Source organism: Cololabis saira, chromosome 12 (genome assembly GCF_033807715.1).
Source record: "Cololabis saira isolate AMF1-May2022 chromosome 12, fColSai1.1, whole genome shotgun sequence".
NCBI classification, from domain to species: Eukaryota; Metazoa; Chordata; class Actinopteri; order Beloniformes; family Belonidae; genus Cololabis; species Cololabis saira.
Window position 1 is genome coordinate 16270123 of NC_084598.1, and position 21125 is coordinate 16291247.

Here is a 21125-nt window from a genome sequence, read left to right on the forward strand (position 1 = left end):
CTGGACGCTCTAGGAGCCTTCTACGTTCAGTGAATGAGGACTTAACAGATGATCATTCTTCCAGATGTCAACTGCACGGTTCTGGGCAGGTTCAGGATGAGGCCGGATCACCCAGAACAGCTGGCAGCAGCTGGTCCTACATGCACCCTTGTCCAGCTGGGGTCTGGCGTGGACTCTCAGGTGGTTTTCATACTAACCCTACCCTTCAGAACCGTAGTCGTTGGGGCTGTGACGTCAACAAGCATTATGGCCCTGCGCCATACATTCAGGCCGATTATCCTGTACACCGCGCCCGGCAGAAAACCTTCGAGTCTCTGCTGGTGTCCACGTTTCAGTTTGTTTTCAGAGATGAATAAATAAAACAGCTCTAGGAACAAGTTTCACTCTCAGTGTTTGTTTTAGAAAACCAGAAAAATATCTTTTATTAAAACCAGGAAATACCGGTACAGGCGATGTGGTAAAAGTGTTCAAATACAGGATCTGGGGCGAACATGCGTTGGTTACACGGTCGCTTGGTCGTTTCTTGGTTCCCGGGATGACTGATTAGTTGTCTGGTGGTCAGTCAACAAGACACCTGACTGAAGCTGTGAAAGGTCTGTACTGGCTTGGTGTTTAATGACATGAAGGAAAAGGTGTTTGGGAGTCGGTTAATACGAGTGAATAAATACTGGTGACGGGTTCCAGTCCAAGACCCGGCTCAATCGGCTGCTGCTCTTCAGGGTTTCAGAGCAAAATCTGAAGCAGTACAGAGGGCCTGCAGTTCTGATACGTTAGAAAGAGTCCACCCTTTGACAACAGAACCGTGTCAGGTGTGTTTGGCAGGAAGGTAGTCCAAGTCATCGCTCTCCTCCGGTCCTCTGATGTCCACAGAATCTCCATCTGACCAACAAAAAGACAGACTGAGTCAGAACTCCAAACCAGTACCAACCATTCAAATTACATACAATATGAGTCAAGACACAAGACGAGAGACGAGTGGACAAGACACAAGATGAGACGAGAGATATGATGAGATTAGAGACAGTTAGAGACAAGTAGAGACATGGGAGATGATGAATCATACACACAACAAAGGACAAGTAAAGACAAGACTGGACTTGAGACAAATCAAGACATAAGACAAGACTGGACAACAAGACGATTGACAAGATTAAGACGATGAAAACAGTTGGTCCTGATGAAGCACCTGTGGAGGTGTGGAAGTGTTTGGGAGAGGAGGGACAGAGGTTTTGACTTGGACATACAACAACGTCTTAGAGAGTGAGAAGTAGTGAGGGAGAAGTGTGCTGGTGCCGATCTTTAAGAACAAGACGTGCAGACTTGGTGCAACTACAGAGGAATAAAGCTGATGAGCCACGAGGGAGCTGTCCATTAGTCTGGTACAGCCGACATGCATCCCACACACACACCCATGCCTGCACGCACGCACGCACACACGCACGCACACACACAGTCAGCTGTACTCCTATTTCGTACACTAAGCTGCACATTAGTTCAGCAGGTCATGCGTTTGTTTTGAGTTTGGTTGTAAATCTCTCCTTCAGACGTTCCAGCCGGAGGCTCTGGGATGTCTGCGGCTGGATCAAGGTTCATTCCGTCCTCCATGATGAAGAATTAAGGAAAACGAGGTTTACTGAGATTTTAGACCAGAGGATGTCCACGTATATTTGAACATGACAATTTAAAGCCCATTCTGGACACGTTATGAGACATGACGAGGGTACAGTCCTGATCTGTCCCCAGAGGAGGATGTTGGAGGATCTAGAAAGCTGTGACCACCACACTGAACATAGTTGCAGGAAAACCAAAGTCCTACCTGAGGCTGTCAATGGGACATAATGTCTTAAATGTTGTGTAAAGGAAACATTGGAGAATGACAATAACTTTAATGTCCTACACTTTTAAATGTGTTGCAGATACGAAAAAACACTAACGCTAAAAAAGATAATAGATTAAAAACATGAAATATGTTGGGTTAATACTGTTTACAAAGAGACAGAGGGCCGGATTCAAGAGGTTAATAAAAAAAAAAAAATGGTTTGGGATTTTTCACATGGTCTCATAATCTAGTCTTTTCCTGAGAACTGAGCAACATGAAATGTAAATCATCATGTAATAATGCCGCCAACGACATCAAAGACAGTTTCTTCCAGCTCCGTATTTGCTTGGACCCTGATGGGATTAAAACAACAGAAAAACGATATCTGAGATGAGAAGATAAAACTGAGGGTTTAACGTACAGAGGTCATCAGAGGACAGCAGCTCAGGCGTTCTGATCCGGCCTTCCTCGTACTGGGTCTTCTTCTCCAGCAGGCGCTGTTTGCTGGGGTTTACGTGCACTGATCAGACAGGAAACAGAAGAGTTTTCAGCTCCACTAGTCCTGGTTTCAGCGCAAATAGTTCTGGTTCAGTTCTACTAGTCCTGGTTCAGACTGTACTAGTCCTTTTTCAGCAATGCTAGTCCTGGTTCAGTTCTACTAGTCCTGGTTTCAGTTGTGCTAGTCCTGGTTTACTTCTACTAGTCCTTGTTTTGAGCTTCCTAGGCCTGGTTCAAGACAAAAATCACTTTATAATATTGTTGATAATAACTGTGACCACCGGAATGTTATATGAAAAATACTGAAATATTTCCTTCCACGCACGAAGGACGTTGACCCCTTTACACTGAGGAAAGCTTCATGAATGATGTTGTCATTGCTTCCAGAGGTCCGTTGGGCATTGTAACAGCCCACCGCTATGCTGGGGAACACCTGAACACCTTTATTAGCCAGTTGGTGACTTACCTGAGGGCCCAGGTGATGTAGACTGCAGCGACCCCGCAGGGGAGAACTGGTTCAGTCCTGCTGTGGTTCTAGTGTCTGGTCCTGTGGGGGAAGTCCCTGTGGCCCCGGTGCAGGACCTGGGCCCAGAACTGTAAGTGGTTCTGTTGGGCTGGGGAGGGAAGTTGTATTGGTCCTCGGTGGGCACAGAGGGCTGGCTGCACATGGACTGTGGGGGCCCAGCTGGACTCTGGTACTGGTCTCTGCATCTGGTCCCATTAGTTCCATTAGCCTGGAGATGGAGTTCGTACTGGGAGAATCCTCGACTCTCATCTGTTTCACACGGGCCAACGAAGGAGGAGGAGAGGGGGGACATGGAGAAGGAATGGAGTGGGTGAGGAGGGGTTAGGGCACAGAAAGAGGAGGAGGAAGAAGAGGAGGAAGAAGAAGAGGAGGAAGAAGAAGAGGAGATCTGGGAGGGTTGGCACGTCTGCTCCAGGGGTCCCAGTTTGGACAGCTGCTCAGAGACAGCTTCCACACTGGATTCCAGACAGCAGGGAGGTCTGGGGAGGGACGGGGGTCTGGAGGGGGTCTTCTTCACAACACTGCTGATATTCTGGAGATCACCAAGCACCTGAGACAAAAAAACACTGAGGTGAGAAACTAAAGAGGAGCCGTGATGGGCACCTGAAAAGGCCCCGGGATCCAGAGTGGTGCTTCAGACCTGACTCATGTCTGGTCTCTCCTTCCTCCGACTGTGTAGGCTCCTGCAGGCCAGAGCTGCTACTTGCAGGCTGCCGGCAGGCTCGACTTTGCCCCCTGTGGGCGGAACCAGCATGTGACAAGTGAGACAAGAGCAGACATCAGTAACACACATATCCTGATCTGATGTCCATCTAAGTCAGGGGTCGGCAACCCAAAATGTTGAAAGAGCCATATTGGACCAAAAACACAAAAAACAAATATGTCTGGAGCCCCAAAAAATGAAAAGTCTCGTATAAGCCTTAGAATGTAGAAAACACATGCTGCATGTTTCTATATTAGTTATAACTGGGGGGAGATTTATTTTTTTTCATTATGCACTTCGAGAAAAAAGTTGAAATGTTGAGATTAATGTTGAAGTACAATCTCGAGAAAAAAGTCAAAATGTCGAGAAAAAAGTCGAAATGTCGAGAAGAAAGTCGAAATGTCGAGATTAAAAGGGAAAGGAAAAAGGAACAAAAAAAGAGAAAAAAAGGGGAAAAAAAAGAAAAAAAAAGAAGAAAAAAAGAGAAAAAAGGAAAAAAAGAAGAAAAAAAAGAAAAAAAGGTCAAACATTTTTGAAAAAGCTCCAGGGAGCCACTAGGGCGGCGCTAAAGATCGGCATGCGGCTCTAGAGCCGTGGGTTGCCGACCCCTGATCTAAGTACACTGACCTTCCGTCAGCCGTCGGTCCAGTTGTCTCCTCCACGCCTCTGCAGAGGAACTGTTAGGCTGCTGTTCCACCTCCTCCACCAGATCCTTCTGCAATCCAGAACCACAATGAGCCTGACATCACAGCAGCGATGGCTCAGTCAGGTCTAACAGAGCTCCCGGACAAGCAGAACTCCCCTGGGACCCCCGTCACCTGGCTGTCTTAGACCTGTTTCCGTCAGTGTCATGAACTGTGTGGCTGGGGGTTCCAGCGGACTTCCACTTGGAAAGATCCTAAAAAGATCTGCTGTGGCTCCCAGCTCCTTCGGAGGATACTTACCAGAGGAGCCGGGGCCCTACCAGTGAAGATTATTAACAAGATCTCCAGCTTAAAATGTTGTTTTGTTAGTTGATCCTCTTCCTTGGACCCTTGCAGACCAAGCCACAACCAGTCACGATGGTCTGTTAGTAGAATCAACGAGACCTATATTAAAACGTTGTTATGGTGTGTGGTTGTTATACACCGTCCCCTGGGAACAGGGTGCAACTTTGTGGATGTGTTAGATAAACTACAGACCGTCCACTACGTCCAGTCATTAATAAAGAAATAAAACCTGAAATTAATAAATATGGAAAATGGAATGGAAAATGTTCAAATGCCAACCTAATTATTTCATGACAATTTAAATATTATGATGGTATAATTATTAATTTCCTGATACTTTTATTTTATATCAATAGTCTTATTTTATGATGCCACATTCATGTATTTTATGAGACCTTTATTTTACATTGCCGCTTTTATTTCAGGGCTCTTATATTCAAATGAAGGGGTGTGGTTTTCTATGTGGGTGTGACCAGTTGTGAACTTCAGCAGATCCTCGTGAGGGACAGGAAAGCCGAAAGAAAACAGAAAACCGATAAAAACATCAACGAAGAGGAAGAACCAAACTTGAACTTTCACCAGATGTTTCAGATTTGGCTTTAATATATCGGAGATTAAAAGCATCTAAAAAAAAGTGTTATTGGGGAAATTGTGGCAATGAAGTGTTGGTTATTAAAGTTTGGTTTTTACATTTTGATTATAAGGAAATGCTGGTTTAAGCCATCAAGCTTCAGGTACAGTATGAGCAGCCTAGGTGTTGTGGTTTATAACTGGAGCCTGATTTAAGGTGGACTCCCTGGTATAATTCACATATCCGCATGCTGAAACAAAAAGTGTCATGGCAAAGGAAAACCTCTTCATTACATAACCTTTCCACGTGGGTGTCCCAAGGCTTGGTACTTGGGCCCCTTCTCTTTGTCATATACACAACTCTCTGGACCAGATTATTCAACACTGCTATGCCGACGATACACAACTCTACCTTCATTCCAAACGGACGCCCCCACAATCTCTGCACGGAGCTCAGCTTGCCTCTCTGACCTGTCTGAAGTTCTGGTTATCCCTGCCCATCTCTCATACAGCATCAATATCAAAATAAATCACATCTACACGCGTCACTCCCACAAAGGCTACACAGAACCTGGGTATCACATTTGATGACCAGTTATTTTACTTTGACCACGTTGCCTCAGTGTCCCGGTTGTGCCACTTTGCCCTCTACAACCTTCAAAAACAGAACCTGATTCGATATGCAGCTCAACACCTGGTACAGGTCCTGGTTATATCCCGCCACCACTGCTGTAATGCTCTCCTATCCGGCCTTGCAGCTTGTATGTTCAAACCTTAACAAAAGGTCCAGAATGCGAGATTTAAATGCATATGTACGTGGCTTTTGGGTTTTACCAAACTTGGTATTAACCATTAATATTTTATGCAGACAAAGGGGAAAACGCAGCAAATGTGTTAATTTCTGGTGTAAAGTTGGACATTTTAACCTGGAGGTAAATGAAGATAAATGCTACATGTAGAGGAATCACGTTATCAAAAACCAGAGGTGGTCCATGATTCGACCATGATTTGATCAGTAGAGACTAGACCAGACTGAACCAGACCAACAGACCCAGGCTCTGGTAAACACAACTCATCCAATGACTCAAACTTAAGAGCAGGGGCCTCATGTACAAAACGTGTGGCGCACAAAAAACGTGCGTACGCAACTTTCTACGCTCATGGTCGGATGTTTGAAAAGTGATTTGATCGTGGAAAGTTGCGGTCCTTCATGCACACATCATGTCTGGCGTACGCACAATTCTGAGGTTTTGTCTGTTGGCGACACTCACTGGTGATGATGAAGTCCAGAATATGAGGAAACGTGACGTCAACAATAAGTTCACGACCACATGAAGGACACGACAGTCCCCACATCACCAGATGAGTTACACATGAGTGGAACTGAAACACTTTCACAATCAACCACATGATCTGAACAAACAACTAAAGGCAGGAGCTCAACGATGGAACCAGCAAATCCCAACAGAAGCCTTGGCTCCGTTAGAGGAACCTGCTGATGCATCAGAGCACAGCGATCTGCTGGTCCAGGACTAAGACTGGACCATCAGCTGGTTTAGGTACCAAGAGGATCCTCCTGGATCTCTGCCCTGAACTGGACCAGCTGCTCCGGTTCAGACCAACATGATGCTTTCAGCGGGAGCTGCTACAGGTCGGACATCTGTCAGTCACCATGACGACCGTATGGGACGAATACTGGAGATTAAAACCAGATCCTAAAACATCCCATAACTGAGTCTGGACAGAAAAACTTGTCTTTTAAAATAAAACCAAGATGTCATGGAAAGGTTGGTTGGTACGAACTGATGTTTACGCGACTTTAAGAGTCTGATATCGAGTCGGCTGCAGGTGCTGCAGATCCAGAAAGTGTTTCTCCAGTGATGGACCGGGACCCAGACCGGTCTCTCATGTTCACTCAGAGTTACAGCAACTTTGTTCTTTATTTCTCACGTTTGCACCTCGATAATCCCGTTGGCAAAATCTGTCTTTATTTCTGCAGCGGAGGAATCAGATTGTGATGCTTCATGTTTTAAATATAAGTTTATATTGTTCACATTGCTTATAAGAGAGGTGATCCACAATGTGTAGGACTCAATACACGTGCACATTGGTCTTAATCTGTCAGTATATAATACGCGTGACAGTAAAGCGGAACGAGGAGCCGTTTTTCATCCACCAACTTAAGTTCTGGTGTCGGTTCTTACAATACAAACAAGAAAAGGAGAGTGTAATGATGCACTAACGCTGCCCATAAACATTCACAAATCCTTACGATCATAATAAAACCACAACTCTTCACGGAACGCAACACAAAGCAAAGAACAACAATCCCCATAATGCAATGCAGCTTAAATCGGAAGAAATGCCCCCAAATAAATTATTTTTTCCAGGCCTCAACCTTTTGACAGGACTGTCTCCAGCTCACAGCAGATTTGTTTTTAATTTTTTTACTTGTTTTTGCAAGTTCCTTGTTAAGATGAGCGGTTTTTAATGGATAATTATCCTCATTATCGTATTCAAATATATCTACTTGAGGGAGGAAACATGGCGGAGAGTTGTGCTCCTGCATGTGCGCTCAAATCCATGTTGATTGTGATGTTCAAAGAAACGTGCGTGGATTTGGGCGAACGCACCGTTTTGAGAATCTGATTATTTTTTTTGCGTACGCAAGAATTCCACGCACGGATTCACGTTGAAATCCACACACTCTTTGTACATGAGGCCCCAGGTGTGTGTTCTCACCAGGAATCTCTCTTTGGACCCTTTGTCCTTCTCCAGAGCTCGACGGCCTGTCAGCACCTCCAGCAGCACCTGAAACACACCCAGAACATATAAAAACCCTTGCAGTGCATGCCTATCCATCCTGTCACTGGTCAGAAAGTTCAGTTTAACAAGTCCACATTCAATACATTCCCAGTCTTGCCAGGAATTAGCAGAAAAACTGCATCCTGAACCTCTTCCTGTTCTTGGCGGACTACCAGATCTCTCTAACAGACTTCATTTCCCATCAGACCCTGCAGAGCCTCACCACTCCAAAACTGTAGACATCCACAGCGGTGCACAGCTCTCTCTTCCTCGTATATTCAACGGGCAGGTAAGCCAGAGTGCCTCTGACTGTCGCTGTTTTGCCAACAGATGTCGTCTGACTTGGATTGGGTTTCGGCACGTACCGTGCCAGACCGAAGTCTGACAGCTTCGCTTCTAGGTGCTGGTCCAGAAGGATGTTGGAACTGCAGAGACAGACAGACATAACACTGTAATAAAAATGCATAAAGGGGTGAGAACTCCAAAATATTATAAACTAAACTGAGTCGGACCACGTTTGTGTCACCCGTCTTCGGTTCACCTCCATCATTCTGCACTCCTGCTGCATGGAACAAATATTCTGCTGCTTTGGCCTCTGTGCAGGAAACCTCCCTGCTCTCTCACCTTGCTCATCACAGTTGAGTTTAGATCCGTGGGTTTAACTGCTAACAGGCTGGTGTTGGTAGCATAGTTTACTAGTACGGTTCTCTGCTAATGTGTTCTGGTGAATATGGTTGTCATGGGAAGTGCTGAATGTGTGTGTGGCATCGTGGGTTGTATGATTAAAATGGTTCTACTGACTCATGTGTCTTCTGACCACTGTGTCACGAGAAACTCGTTAGCTATTGATAAAAATGATCAGGCTGATCAAAAATCAGTCACATGTTTGTGTGATGATAGCTGACCTCTTCACGTCTCCGTGGATCAGCGGTTCTTGACCTGCGGGGGGGAAGTGCAGGAACTGCAGCGCCGCGGCTGCTCCTTGAACAATGCCGAGTCTGAGAGGCCACGGCAGCAAGGCACGCTCCTGAAACATACACACATGCGTGTTGGTGGTGCGTGTGTGTGTGTGTGTGTGTGTGAGAGTGTGTGTGCGTGTGTGTGAGTGTGTGTGCGTGTGTGTGTGTGTGTGTGTGTTACATTGTGTAGTTGGTCCTCCAGTGATCTGTTCTCCATGAATTTGTAAATCAAACACATCGACCCTCCTCCTTCACTGAAACCGAGCAGATCCACAATGTTTGGATGTCTGAACCTGACAAAACACACACACAAACACACACACACGTCAGTCTCGGGTGTCGCGTGTCCACTCTGACGGTGTGGTTAAGAGACTCACTTTGACAACTTCTCTACTTCTGTCTGGAAGCTCCTCCTCAGCTGAGACCAGTCGATCTCGGAGTCCTGTCACCAGCAACAACACATCATACTTTACTTCCTGTCTGAGACAACAGCCAATGAGTGAAGGTGCTTTCAGACAGCGTTCCAGGTGTTCCCATGCCTGCCTGTAGCCATGTTTCCAGTTTTTAAAGATGTTCCAGGTCTGTGGTCCAACAGCATCTGAAAACTTGGCCAGTCAGCGGGGGCTGAAGACGAGCTCCAGAAGACAGCTGGGACGTCTTCACGAACCAGAAGAAGTCCAGAGGACTTCTGCTCAAGCTGCAGCCGAGAACTTCTCCAACACTCAGTAACTGGTTAGAAAACGTGAACACGGACGCACACGACTGTGACGTCAAAATAGTGCCAAGCAGCTAAAGCGATGGTGGCCACCTGTGTGAAGTCATCAACTGTAGAAACTCAGAGTATGTTGAACCTCCTTCGTGAAACTCCAGCTCCCACTCACAAAAACAAAACAAAAGACCCCAGCAGTCGGCGGATGAGCCGTGTGTCCGGATCCGGACCCCAGCGGTCAGTTTAGACTGTCCGTCTACTAGAGCTGGGCATCCTGATATGATACGATTCCGATACACTAGGTCTCAAGTCGATACGATTCAATACGATTCGATCTCTATATTCTAGTTACAATTCCAACTTTGCTTTGGCAATGGAAGGGATGGGCACGGTAGCGCCCCACCCTGACTGGTGAACAGAAGCAGCCTGCTCACTCCTCAAGTAAGGAGGAGACTTGAGCTCAGTGTAGGGGCTCCCGGGGTTGGTAGAGGAAGCAATGCCCAGGACTGACTTAGGTAGGAGCACTGGGTGATAAAATGGGGGAAAAAAAAAAAATCGGGATAAAAAAATATCGATAACCGTTCTTACACATGTATATCGATTAAAATATCGATATATCGATATTTTTAACCCACCCCTACCGTCTACACACATTTTAAAATCTACGACCGCCTAATGACTGTGTTTTTGGACCACAGGAGGACTAACCTGTAGAACCCACATCACCGGGAGAACTTGGAAACACTGCACTACCCCGCTACCCCTGTGAGTCTATCCTGTCATCTCAAGGGTCAGGGCAGGGCAGATAGGCCCCTTCCTGGTTCTGGTTCTGAAGGAGTTCGGCCTGTGTTTGTATGGCACCCGTTCTCGCTGTCTGTAAGCACCTTGTCTGTGTCTCAGTGATCGGCTGACCTGTCGGAGCCTCTTGACGGCGCAGTCCACATGATGGAGAGTTGCTTTGTACACGATGCCGAAACCCCCCTCCCCCACCTGCAGGGCTGAGGAGAAGCCCCGTGTCCCAGCATGCACCTCTTCATACGACCAGCACATGACGGTGCTGCTGCAGCAGCTCGCTGCTGCTGGAGGGTGAGGAGGCATGACCTCATCAGGCCGGACTTCCTGTTGAAGAATGATTCCAGCGGTCGGTAAACTTTATCTGATTATTGATCCTGTGGTTGTGTGTGTGTGTTTTGTTACCTGAGGTGGCTGCTGATTCCTTGATATGAGATCATCAGGTGGGGGGGCAGGTCCAGGCAGCAGACTTCCCCTTTCTTCGCTGACTGAGTAATCAACTGAAGGTTAGAGGGAAGGGTGTGATTGGTTGGTTCATTATACAGCTGCATGATGAATCGTCGTGGCAACGATTCTTATTAGGGCTGAACTATTAATTGCATTTGCGATAATATCGCAATGTGATAAAACGAGATTTTCTAACCGCAAAGGCTGCGATTTGACCAGTCACATGATCTGGTCACGTAATGTGCAAGTGAACAGAGCGGGAAGAGCAGAGCCGGCAGGGAAAAAACGTCAACAGTGCCGTGTAACCTATCTACCATGGCCGGGTGGGGCTTTCCTAAAATATATGATATATGAAATATATGAGCGCGGAGTCGGCGCCGGCGTGGCGAGGAGCTGCGCGCGTGGTGACGAGCACGAGCCGGGCGCGCGTCGGCAGATAGTGGAGTCGCGCTGTGAGCCACACCTGCAGCTCGTCAGCTCATCAGGAGGTTAAAGAGCGGGGCTGAGAGTTGTTCACTGCTGGTTCGTTTTGTTAACTCTTTGAGCTTTGTTGGTTAGTTTGTTAGTGGTTTGCTGGTGTTTTTTTTCTCCCTGTGATTTTTGAGTTCCCTGTGAGGAAGGTTTTTTTGTTCCCTGTGGGAGTTTTTTTTGTGTTTTTCTTTTTAAAAAAAAAATATTTTTATGTTCATTACCATAGACCATAGGTGAGGGTAGGGGCGTAGATTGACCGGTAAATCGAGAGCTTCCTATGGTCATGAACTAGTAGTGACCGAAAGGACAAGATCGCGGATACAAGCGGCCGAGATGAGTTTCCTCCGCAGGGTGGCTGGACGCTCCCTTAGAGATAGGGTGAGGAGTTTGGTCACCCGGGAGGAGCTCGGAGTCGAGCCGCTACTCCTTCACATTGAGAGGAGTCAGCTGAGGTGGCTTGGGCATCTGTACCGGATGCCTCCTGGACGCTTCCCTAGGGAGGTGTTCCAGGCATGTCCCTCCTCCCTAGGGAGGTGTTCCAGGCATGTCCCACCGGGACATGCCTTGTTGGCTTCTCCCTCAACCCACGACAACCTGTGACGAGTGTCTCCGGAGCAGGTTGGGCAGGCCTGCCGGTAGAGGGCTGCATTGGGATTGGGTCCCGCCGGGTCCAACACAAATCTTGCGGGATTGGGCGGTTTGAATTTTGCTGCGGGCGGAAGCGGGCGGCCAAAAAAAAACCACTGCGGGATCGGGATGTAGTCTAGCGACCAGATGGAAATCAATGACGTGCAAAAGAACCTCAAACAAGAACAAGGTTTTTACAAAACAAAGACAAAGCAAGGCCAGTCAGATATTTGGAGAAACTGCATTTAGTGTCTGTGGGCGCATGTTGGAGGACAGACGCACGGGATTGGGACCGCAGTTGGTCAGCAGCATTCTCTTCCTTTACAGCAATGTAATGGCTAAGCGATTCATTTGTTAAATTACAGTAATTTGTTTCATTCATTAACATTGTTTATTTTATGTTATTTGTTGGTGTTATTTGAGCCACTCACAACCTACTCTCGTTGCTGTAACCATAACCACATAATTGATGCGTGCGCAAAAGGCGAGTTTTGCGGGAGCGGATGTAAACACTGCGGGAGCGGGCGGTAATGGTCAGAAATGCAGCGGGAGCGGGATGAAAAAAACAGTCCTGCGCAGGGCTCTACCTGCCGGCTCCGCCGCAGTGGTTCCAACTTAGCCACGTCAACACTTTATTTGGCGAGTTGTCAGACCTCTCTAGCGACAAATCCAGGTGGGACGAAAAACGGCTCCTCGTTCAGCTTTATTGTCAAGCGTATTTTATAGACTACTAACGGATTAAGCCCAACGTACATGTGTACTGAGTCTTGCACATTGTGGTTGTTCGCGATCACCTCTCTCATAAGTATAACAATGTTAACAACATAAACTTAGAAATAAAGAACAAAGTCGCTCTAACTCGGAGTGTTGCATCCACAGGAGGAGAGACCGTTCTGGGTCCCAGCCTCCATCATGGGAGAAACACTCTGGAGTCCTGCAGCCGACTCGATATCAGAATCTGAAAGTTGCCTAAACTTTCAATAAAAACGTTATTCATGTACTGCTGAGTCACATCAGTTCGTTCCAACCAACCAACCAAGCCGGTACCTTTATATGATCATGTGGCTGATTGTGAAATTGTTGCAGTTCCACTCTTGTGTAACTTATCTGGTGATGTGGGGACTGCTGTGTTCTTCACGTGTGGCAATGAACTCATTGTTGACGTCAGGTTCCTCATATTCTGCACTTCACTGCATCACCAGTGAGTGTCGCCAACGGACAAAACCTCAGAAATGTGCGTACGCCAGACTTGATGTGTGCGTGAAGGACCGCAACTTTTCACATTCAAGTCACTTTTTGAACATCCGACCGTGGGCGTAGAAAGTTGCGTACGCACTGTTTTTGTGTCCAGACCTGAACCTGGTTGATGTTGCTGTCGTGGACATTCAGAGACCTGTGTAAACGTGAATGTCCTAAAACCTCAATGATCTGAAGCAACGGTGGAAAGAAGAACGGACCAGAACCATGAGATTCTGATGAAGAAGACAGGAACTGTCTACTGAGGGTTCCTGCTGCTGAAGGAAACATCTGCTGAGAGTTCTTGCTGAAGGAAACATCTGCTGAGAGTTCTTGCTGAAGGAAACATCTGCTGAGAGTTCCTGCTGCTGAAGGAGACGTCTACTGAGGGTTCCTGCTGCTGAAGAAAATATCTACCTGCTGGTGAATGTGGCTCTACAAGCTGTTGAATCATTTTCACTTCATTAACAGTGAAAAAAGTTGTATGTCGCTGTCCGCAGGCTTGGGCGGTATTACGGTAATACCTAATACTGTCGGTGTCTAAAAATAGCAGCGGTATCATTTTCAATACCGTCATGAAAAAATGCATTGGACTTATATAAGAGATAACAATTAAATATCAAATAAAAGTAATTTAATGCCTAAAATTGATTCCATGTCCAGTAGCACTTATGTGTGGTTGAATCTTCAGTTTTACTTAAATAGTTGAATATGTTTTAGCCTACATTTTGAGACTTTCCATAAAGTCCATGACGTCATCACCTGAAAGCGCGGAGGGGAGAGAGACGCACTGGGAGAGGGAGGGGGAGAAAGATGGCAAGTCGCACACCGAGTGACTTGGTGTCAAAAAAGAAAACGACCTCGAACTCAATAAAAACTCAAGTCAATAAAAACTGCAATTCTAAAAAAGCTGGAGGCCAAGTATGAATCTGATTCAGTGTGCAAATGAATGCGAAAGTGCACTTTCCTCGACCCTCGTTACCGCGGAGGATATGAGACTGATGATAACGCACTGGCTGAAATCAAGGCTGAATTACAGGCTGAGATCGTGAGCTTAGAGGGGCAAGCACCAGCAGCAGTGGAATCAGAATCCAAGAGACAGAGGCACAACCCGAACCCCCACGAAAAAAGATGTCTCTGGGATCCCTCCTGCAGAAACGACCCGCTGCAGCGGCAGGTCAAGTCGGCACCGCAGAGGAGCGAGCCGGCACTGAAATAACAGCGCCGGCTCGCTCAAATTGATTTGTGCACGACTGTTGTATTTGCACTTTTTTTATAAGCTGCATTTGTTGTTAATAAAAGTTGTTAATATTAAGCAAGTTATGTTGTTATTGTTCAGTAATAGTGTTTGGTGTTTGGTTTGGTAATACCACTTGAGGCTTACGTCATCATTTTTAATTAGTCATGGTAATACCGTACACCGGGGTAAAATGTGGAGGAAGTTTGACGGTATCAAAATTTGGATATTTCGCCCAAGCCTACTGTCCGCCTGAAGTCATATTTGTCAATTCCAAGATCTATTATTTTCAGATGATTTTTATTGTTTGTTATGTGTGAGAGTGTGTGTTACCTGTGGGTAGAGCCATAGCTGGTTTGGGAGGAGGATCAAACATGGAGAGAGAAGGAGCAGCAGGACGCGGAAGGGTTACATTGGACATCCCTGCAGGCGGACACACATCAAGGTGGTCAGTTACAGACAGACAGGTGGTCACAGCTACAGACAGACGGTCACAGTTACAGACAGACAGGTGGTCACAGCTACAGACAGACAGGTGGACACAGTTACAGACAGACAGGTGGTCACAGTTACAGACAGACAGGTGGTCACAGTTACAGACAGACAGGTGGTCACAGTTACAGACAGACAGGTGGTCAAAGTTACAGACAGACAGGTGGTCACAGTTACAGACAGACAGGTGGTCACAGTTACAGACAGACAGGTGGTCACAGTTACAGACAGACAGGTGGTCACAGTTACAGACAGACAGGTGGTCACAGTTACAGACAGACAGGTGGTCACAGTTACAGACAGACAGGTGGTCAAAGTTACAGACAGACAGGTGGTCACAGTTACAGACAGACAGGTGGTCACAGTTACAGACAGACAGGTGGTCAAGGTTACAGACAGACAGGTGGTCACAGTTACAGACAGACAGGTGGTCACAGTTACAGACAGACAGGTGGTCACAGTTACAGACAGACAGGTGGTCACAGTTACAGACAGACAGGTGGTCACAGTTACAGACAGACAGGTGGTCACAGTTACAACACAGACAGGTGGTCACAGTTACAGACAGACAGGTGGTCACAGTTACAACACAGACAGGTGGTCACAGTTACAGACAGGTGGTCACAGTTACAGACAGACAGGTGGTCACAGTTACAGACAGACAGGTGGTCACAGTTACAGACAGACAGGTGGTCACAGTTACAGGCAGACGGTCAAAGTTACAGACAGACAGGTGGTCACAGTTACAGACAGACAGGTGGTCACAGTTACAGACAGACAGGTGGTCAAAGTTACAGACAGGTGGTCACAGTTACAGACAGACAGGTGGTCACAGTTACCGACAGACAGGTGGTCACAGTTACAGGCAGACAGGTGGTCACAGTTACAGACAGACAGGTGGTCACAGTTACAGACAGGTGGTCACAGCTACAGACAGACAGGTGGTCACAGTTACAGGCAGACAGGTGGTCAAAGTTACAGACAGGTGGTCACAGTTACAGACAGGTGGTCACAGCTACAGACAGACAGGTGGTCACAGTTACAGGCAGACAGGTGGTCACAGTTACAGACAGGTGGTCACTGTTACAGACAGACAGGTGGTCACAGTTACAGACAGGGGGTCACAGTTACAGACAGACAGGTGGTCACAGTTACAGACAGGTGGTCACTGTTACAGACAGACAGGTGGTCACAGTTACAGACAGGGGGTCACAGTTACAGACAGACAGGTGGTCACAGTTACAGACAGGTGGTCACAGCTACAGACAGACAGGTGGTCACAGTTACAGGCAGACAGGTGGTCACAGTTACAGACAGGTGGTCACAACTACAGACAGACAGGTGGTCACAGTTACAGACAGGTGGTCACTGTTACAGACAGACAGGTGGTCACAGTTACAGACAGGGGGTCACAGTTACAGACAGACAGGTGGTCACAGTTACAGACAGACAGGTGGTCACAGTTACAGGCAGACAGGTGGTCACAGTTACAGACAGGGGGTCACAGTTACAGACAGACAGGTGGTCACAGTTACAGACAGGGGGTCACAGTTACAGACAGACAGGTGGTCACAGCTACAGACAGGTGGTCACAGTTACAGACAGGTGGTCACAGTTACTGACAGACAGGTGGTCACAGTTACAAACATACAGGTGGTCACAGTCACAGGCAGGTGGTCACAGTTACAGACAGGCAGGTGGTCACAGTTACAGACAGACAGGTGGTCACAGTTACAGACAGGTGGTCAAAGTTACAGACAGACAGACAGGTGGTCACAGTTACAGACAGACAGGTGGTCACAGTTACAGACAGACAGGTGGTCAAGGTTACAGACAGACAGGTGGTCACAGTTACAGACAGACGGTCACAGTTACAGACAGACAGGTGGTCAAAGTTACAGACAGACAGGTGGTCACAGTTACAGACAGACAGGTGGTCACAGTTACAGACAGACAGGTGGTCAAGGTTACAGACAGACAGGTGGTCACAGTTACAGACAGACAGGTGGTCACAGTTACAGACAGACAGGTGGTCACAGTTACAGACAGACAGGTGGTCACAGTTACAGACAGACAGGTGGTCACAGTTACAGACAGACAGGTGGTCACAGTTACAGACAGACAGGTGGTCACAGTTACAGACAGGTGGTCAGTTACAGATAAACTTACAGCTCAGGATAATGTCTCTCGCCCTGAACAACTGCTGTGACTCCAGGAGGTCAACCAGCTCTCCAACCCTGCCGTTCCTGCTTCCCCATAGGTTCATTACATAGTCGGTCCGCCTGTCCACCCTCTCAGCCAATCGGACCAGCGTCTGCTCTCTGAGAACCTCTGAGGCTGCAAGCACACAAGCACCAAGCCATTTTCAACTTGCTGACAAATATTGACCATACCAAAGATCAGGAATTCTGTCAGTAAGAATTCCTGTCCCAGCTACAGCTACTGAGAGAGTGAGCAGGAGAATCCCAATAAGCAAAGACACTAGGTAAACATTCAAAGAGATACCACATAGCTTAGTTACCACATTCAAGCGAGCAGCTACTTTTAAGTAAGATCATTGAAAAAGCAGTTTTTGAGCAGCTCAATAACTTAACATAAAATAACTGTAATAACTCACTGAAAATTTACCCAAGGGTACAATAAATAAATAATCTAATCTAATCTGCCATGATGCCTTCTAGCCAGGTTATAGACAGCACCACAGCACTGAGACTCTCTGACCAAAATGTTTCGTGATGTATACTGTATCTGAATACAGACGGTGGAAACATGTCTGTCTTAGGTTTACTGGATCTCAGTGCTGCATTTGATACAGTTGACCACAATATTTTACTATACGACTTGAGAACATGGCGGGTCTTTCTGGGCCTGTCCTAAACTGGTTCAAAACATACTTGGAGAACAGGAAGTATTTTGTGTCAATAGGTAACTTTAATCTGAGCAAAATCGCATGTGAAGTTCCCAAAGGTTCCATCCTGTTCAATTACATTTTATTTATATAGCATCAACTGCAACGCATGTTATCTCCAGGAGCTTTCAAGAGACCCAGAACATGACCCCCGATCAGTTATGACATAAACAACGGCAGGTAAAAACTCCACTTTAGGAGGGAAAAAACCTTGAGCATGAAGAAGAGAGAAAGGAGAGACACAGACACAATGGCTAACTAGTGTACTACAGGGATGACTATATAAACAGATGTAAACAGCAGCGGGGGGGGGGACTTCCGGTGCTGACGACAGCAGCGGCCAATTCAGTAGCTCCGTCTGTTTCAGCAAAAACACTGTGTTGAATTTCTCTCTCTCTCTCTCTCTCTCTCTCTCTCAATGGAGAACAATGATGGTTATGAGATACTTATAATTAATAACTGAGATGGGCACCGCCTAGTGGATCATGTTGGTGCCCCCCTGCAGCAGGGTGGTACTAAAATTGAAATCGTGATTTTAAAAGGAGCTTGAGGCGGGATTTATGAAAAAAAATGCGTATACGTTTTAAGTTTTCTAGTAATAATGTCAGATGAAGCCGGCACGGGAGAACGGGGAGAACGTGCATGCAGCGTCATGTGACGTCACATCCGCAGCCCAGCGCGGGAAATTCGGGACCGAATTGCAGCACATTTTGCAGCACACAGCCCATTCAAGGCAACGGAGAGATACACTAGAGGAAACAAGTCTTTTGGGTTTGGAACATTATTACTGACATTATTACTAGAAAACTTAAAATGTATACGGATTTTTATCATAAATCCTGCCACAATCCGGCCTCAAGCTCCTTTAAGTAAAAAAATAAATTAATAAAAATCACGATATTTTTGCCATATTAACCCCCCACGCTCAAGTCATTCAGGTGCTGCAGGTGACTGACAGTCATGTTACACTGACTGGTTCCAGCTGTTTGAAGGGTCAGAGGTCATTGTTCCTCAGCAGAACCATAGACATATATATGTATACATATATACAACACACGTGTTTGTGAGCAGAACCACCTGTGGAAACGCCCCTTACACGTCACCGTGACGCAATCATGCAGCCCCGCCCCCCGGTCCGTAAGGCTGATTTATGGTTCCGCGTTACACCAGCGCAGACGCAGCGCGTCGCCGCGGACCCTACGCCGTACCCTACGGCGTAAACTCGATTTAACGCCGAACCATAATTCAGGCTTTAGGCGTTAGCAGCTAGCGCCGATTCGGATCCTGACTTACCGAAGCGGGTCCAGTCCAGGTCTGACAGTCCGTCCATGACCCGGCAGAACTCACACAGGACAGAGGGGGGCAAGTTGTACAGGAATTGCCCCCGCGCGTCCTCCCCAGACATGTTTCCACCCGGAACCCGAGCTCCGCTGGACTGAACTGCGGTCAGAGCGCTCCGGGACACCCCAGAACCACCCCAGAACTACTCCACAACCCGTGACAATCACTGTGACTGAACTTTGTCAACTCCGACGCTCCACAGGTTCCGTTTCTGCGTCGCTTCCGCCCGTATCGTTCAGGGGCTTTACACAATAAGAGCCCCTTCCGGTACGAACTGCCAAAATAAAAGCTTCATAGTGGATTCGAAAATAGTGGAGAAAAGTGTCAGGTGTGATGTGTGACGAAAGAGTTTCAGCTAAAATGAAAGGAAAGGTGTACACAACTGTGGTGAGACCAGCGATGCTGTTTGGTCTACAGACAATGTCAGTGAGGAAAAGACTGTCCTGAGGCAGAGCTGGAGGCAGCAGAGATGAAGATGCTGAGGTTCTCTATGGGAGTGACCTGATTGGATAGGATCAGGAATGAGAACATCAGAGGGACAGCACATGTTAGAGGCTTTGGAGATAAAGTCAGGGAAGCCAGACTGAGATGGTTCGGACATGTCCAGAGGAGAGATAGTGAATATATTGGTAGAAGGATGCTGAGTTATGAACTGCCAGGCAGGAGGCCCAGAGGAAAACCAAAGAGGAGGTTTATAGATGTAGTGAAAGAGGACTTGAAGGTAGTTGGGGTAAGAGAAGAGGATGCAGAAGACAGGCTCAAATGGAGCCAACTGATTCGCTGTGGCGACCCCTGAAGGGAAAAGCCGAAAGGAGAAGAAGAAGAATAGTGGATTTGAATTAATTGAAGCAATGCCAGGGCCTGGTCCAGTACCAGCACATGGACCAGGACCCTGACTTCTCCCCATTAAGTGAAGAAACATTTGTTTCGTTTTAAAAGGTGTGTTATGGCCACAGAGAGTCTGCAACTGATTTCTTTATTATCTTGAATAAGCTCAGAAACGTGAATACAAAAAAACAATACGTGCATACATGAATGAATGAATGAATAGCTTTATTGTCGCTGGTCTGGCGTCCCAGCACAGTGAGATGACAACCAGTACAACCCATCAGGACACAGACAAAACAAATAACATAAGACATGAGTCAACTGGTGAGAACAGGTCAGAGAAAGGATGACATTGGGGATGGGGGAGGGAGGAGGGAAAAAAAGGCATCCTCATACTGTGTGTAAATACACAGTGTGAAAGTGCAAAAAAAACACCTCTGCACAGAAAGCCACATGACAAATTTAACATCACAAGGCTTGCACATGTGTGTGTGTGTGTGTGTGTGTGTGTGGGGGGGGGGTGCTTCTAGGGGCGGGGGGGATCCCGGCACAGTGCCCCAAGTTATTTACATTAGTCATAAGTTAGTTGAACAGGATCAGTTGTACATTAGTGAGTTTAGTCGTACGCTACTGCAATATGTTCAGTTGTACTTCAGTACTTTATGATTAGGAACAGTGTGGAGAGTTTTGCTGCTTCCAGGCCGACTCTTTGTCGTATTTGTGTCAGCGACCTGGACTTGGGCTACTGAACCTCGGCCCATCAGATCAGGGAGAGGACGAGATGAGATCCTGCAGACACATCTGAACACATCCTCTGATTAAGGCTTTTATTTTGTCCCAGCAACTCCTGATTGTTGACTAGGTCTCATGTTTGATTGACATGACTCATTTACGTATTTGAAGAAGCTTGAAGCTTGACACAAAGACATGCTCGCACAGACCCACAGATATGTGACGTCAGGTTCCAGGAAGAACGGTGGGTATTTGTGGTTTTGGAGACGCCTGGCTGAACACACAATCACTTCTGTTCCTGTCTGACTAAGGTTGGCCGGAAACAGTGACTGTTTTCAATGTTTAAACCTGCAGGATTCCTCAGTCATCAGCCTGATAGACTGATGACCTAAACCTGCAGAGTGGTTCCTGGTGACTGTTTAAGGCTCATTCGGCT

At 46.9% G+C, this 21125-nt stretch overlaps 1 protein-coding gene across 1 annotated transcript; it reads right to left on the reverse strand.

Moving 5' to 3' along the window:
• Positions 1–160: 160 nt before the first annotated feature.
• Positions 161–19345, reverse strand: irak1 (interleukin-1 receptor-associated kinase 1). The gene is made up of 15 exons (XM_061735725.1): positions 19082–19345; positions 17050–17217; positions 14722–14811; positions 10776–10870; positions 10491–10697; positions 9247–9311; positions 9051–9162; positions 8816–8937; positions 8134–8335; positions 7848–7916; positions 4174–4261; positions 3484–3578; positions 2784–3393; positions 2241–2339; positions 161–879 (listed from the first exon to the last, which is right to left on the reverse strand). The coding sequence occupies exons 1-15, from the start codon at positions 19191–19193 to the stop codon at positions 806–808; spliced, it is 2208 nt and encodes a 735-aa protein (XP_061591709.1). The 5' UTR covers positions 19194–19345; the 3' UTR covers positions 161–805.
• Between the last annotated feature and the right edge of the window lie 1780 nt (positions 19346–21125).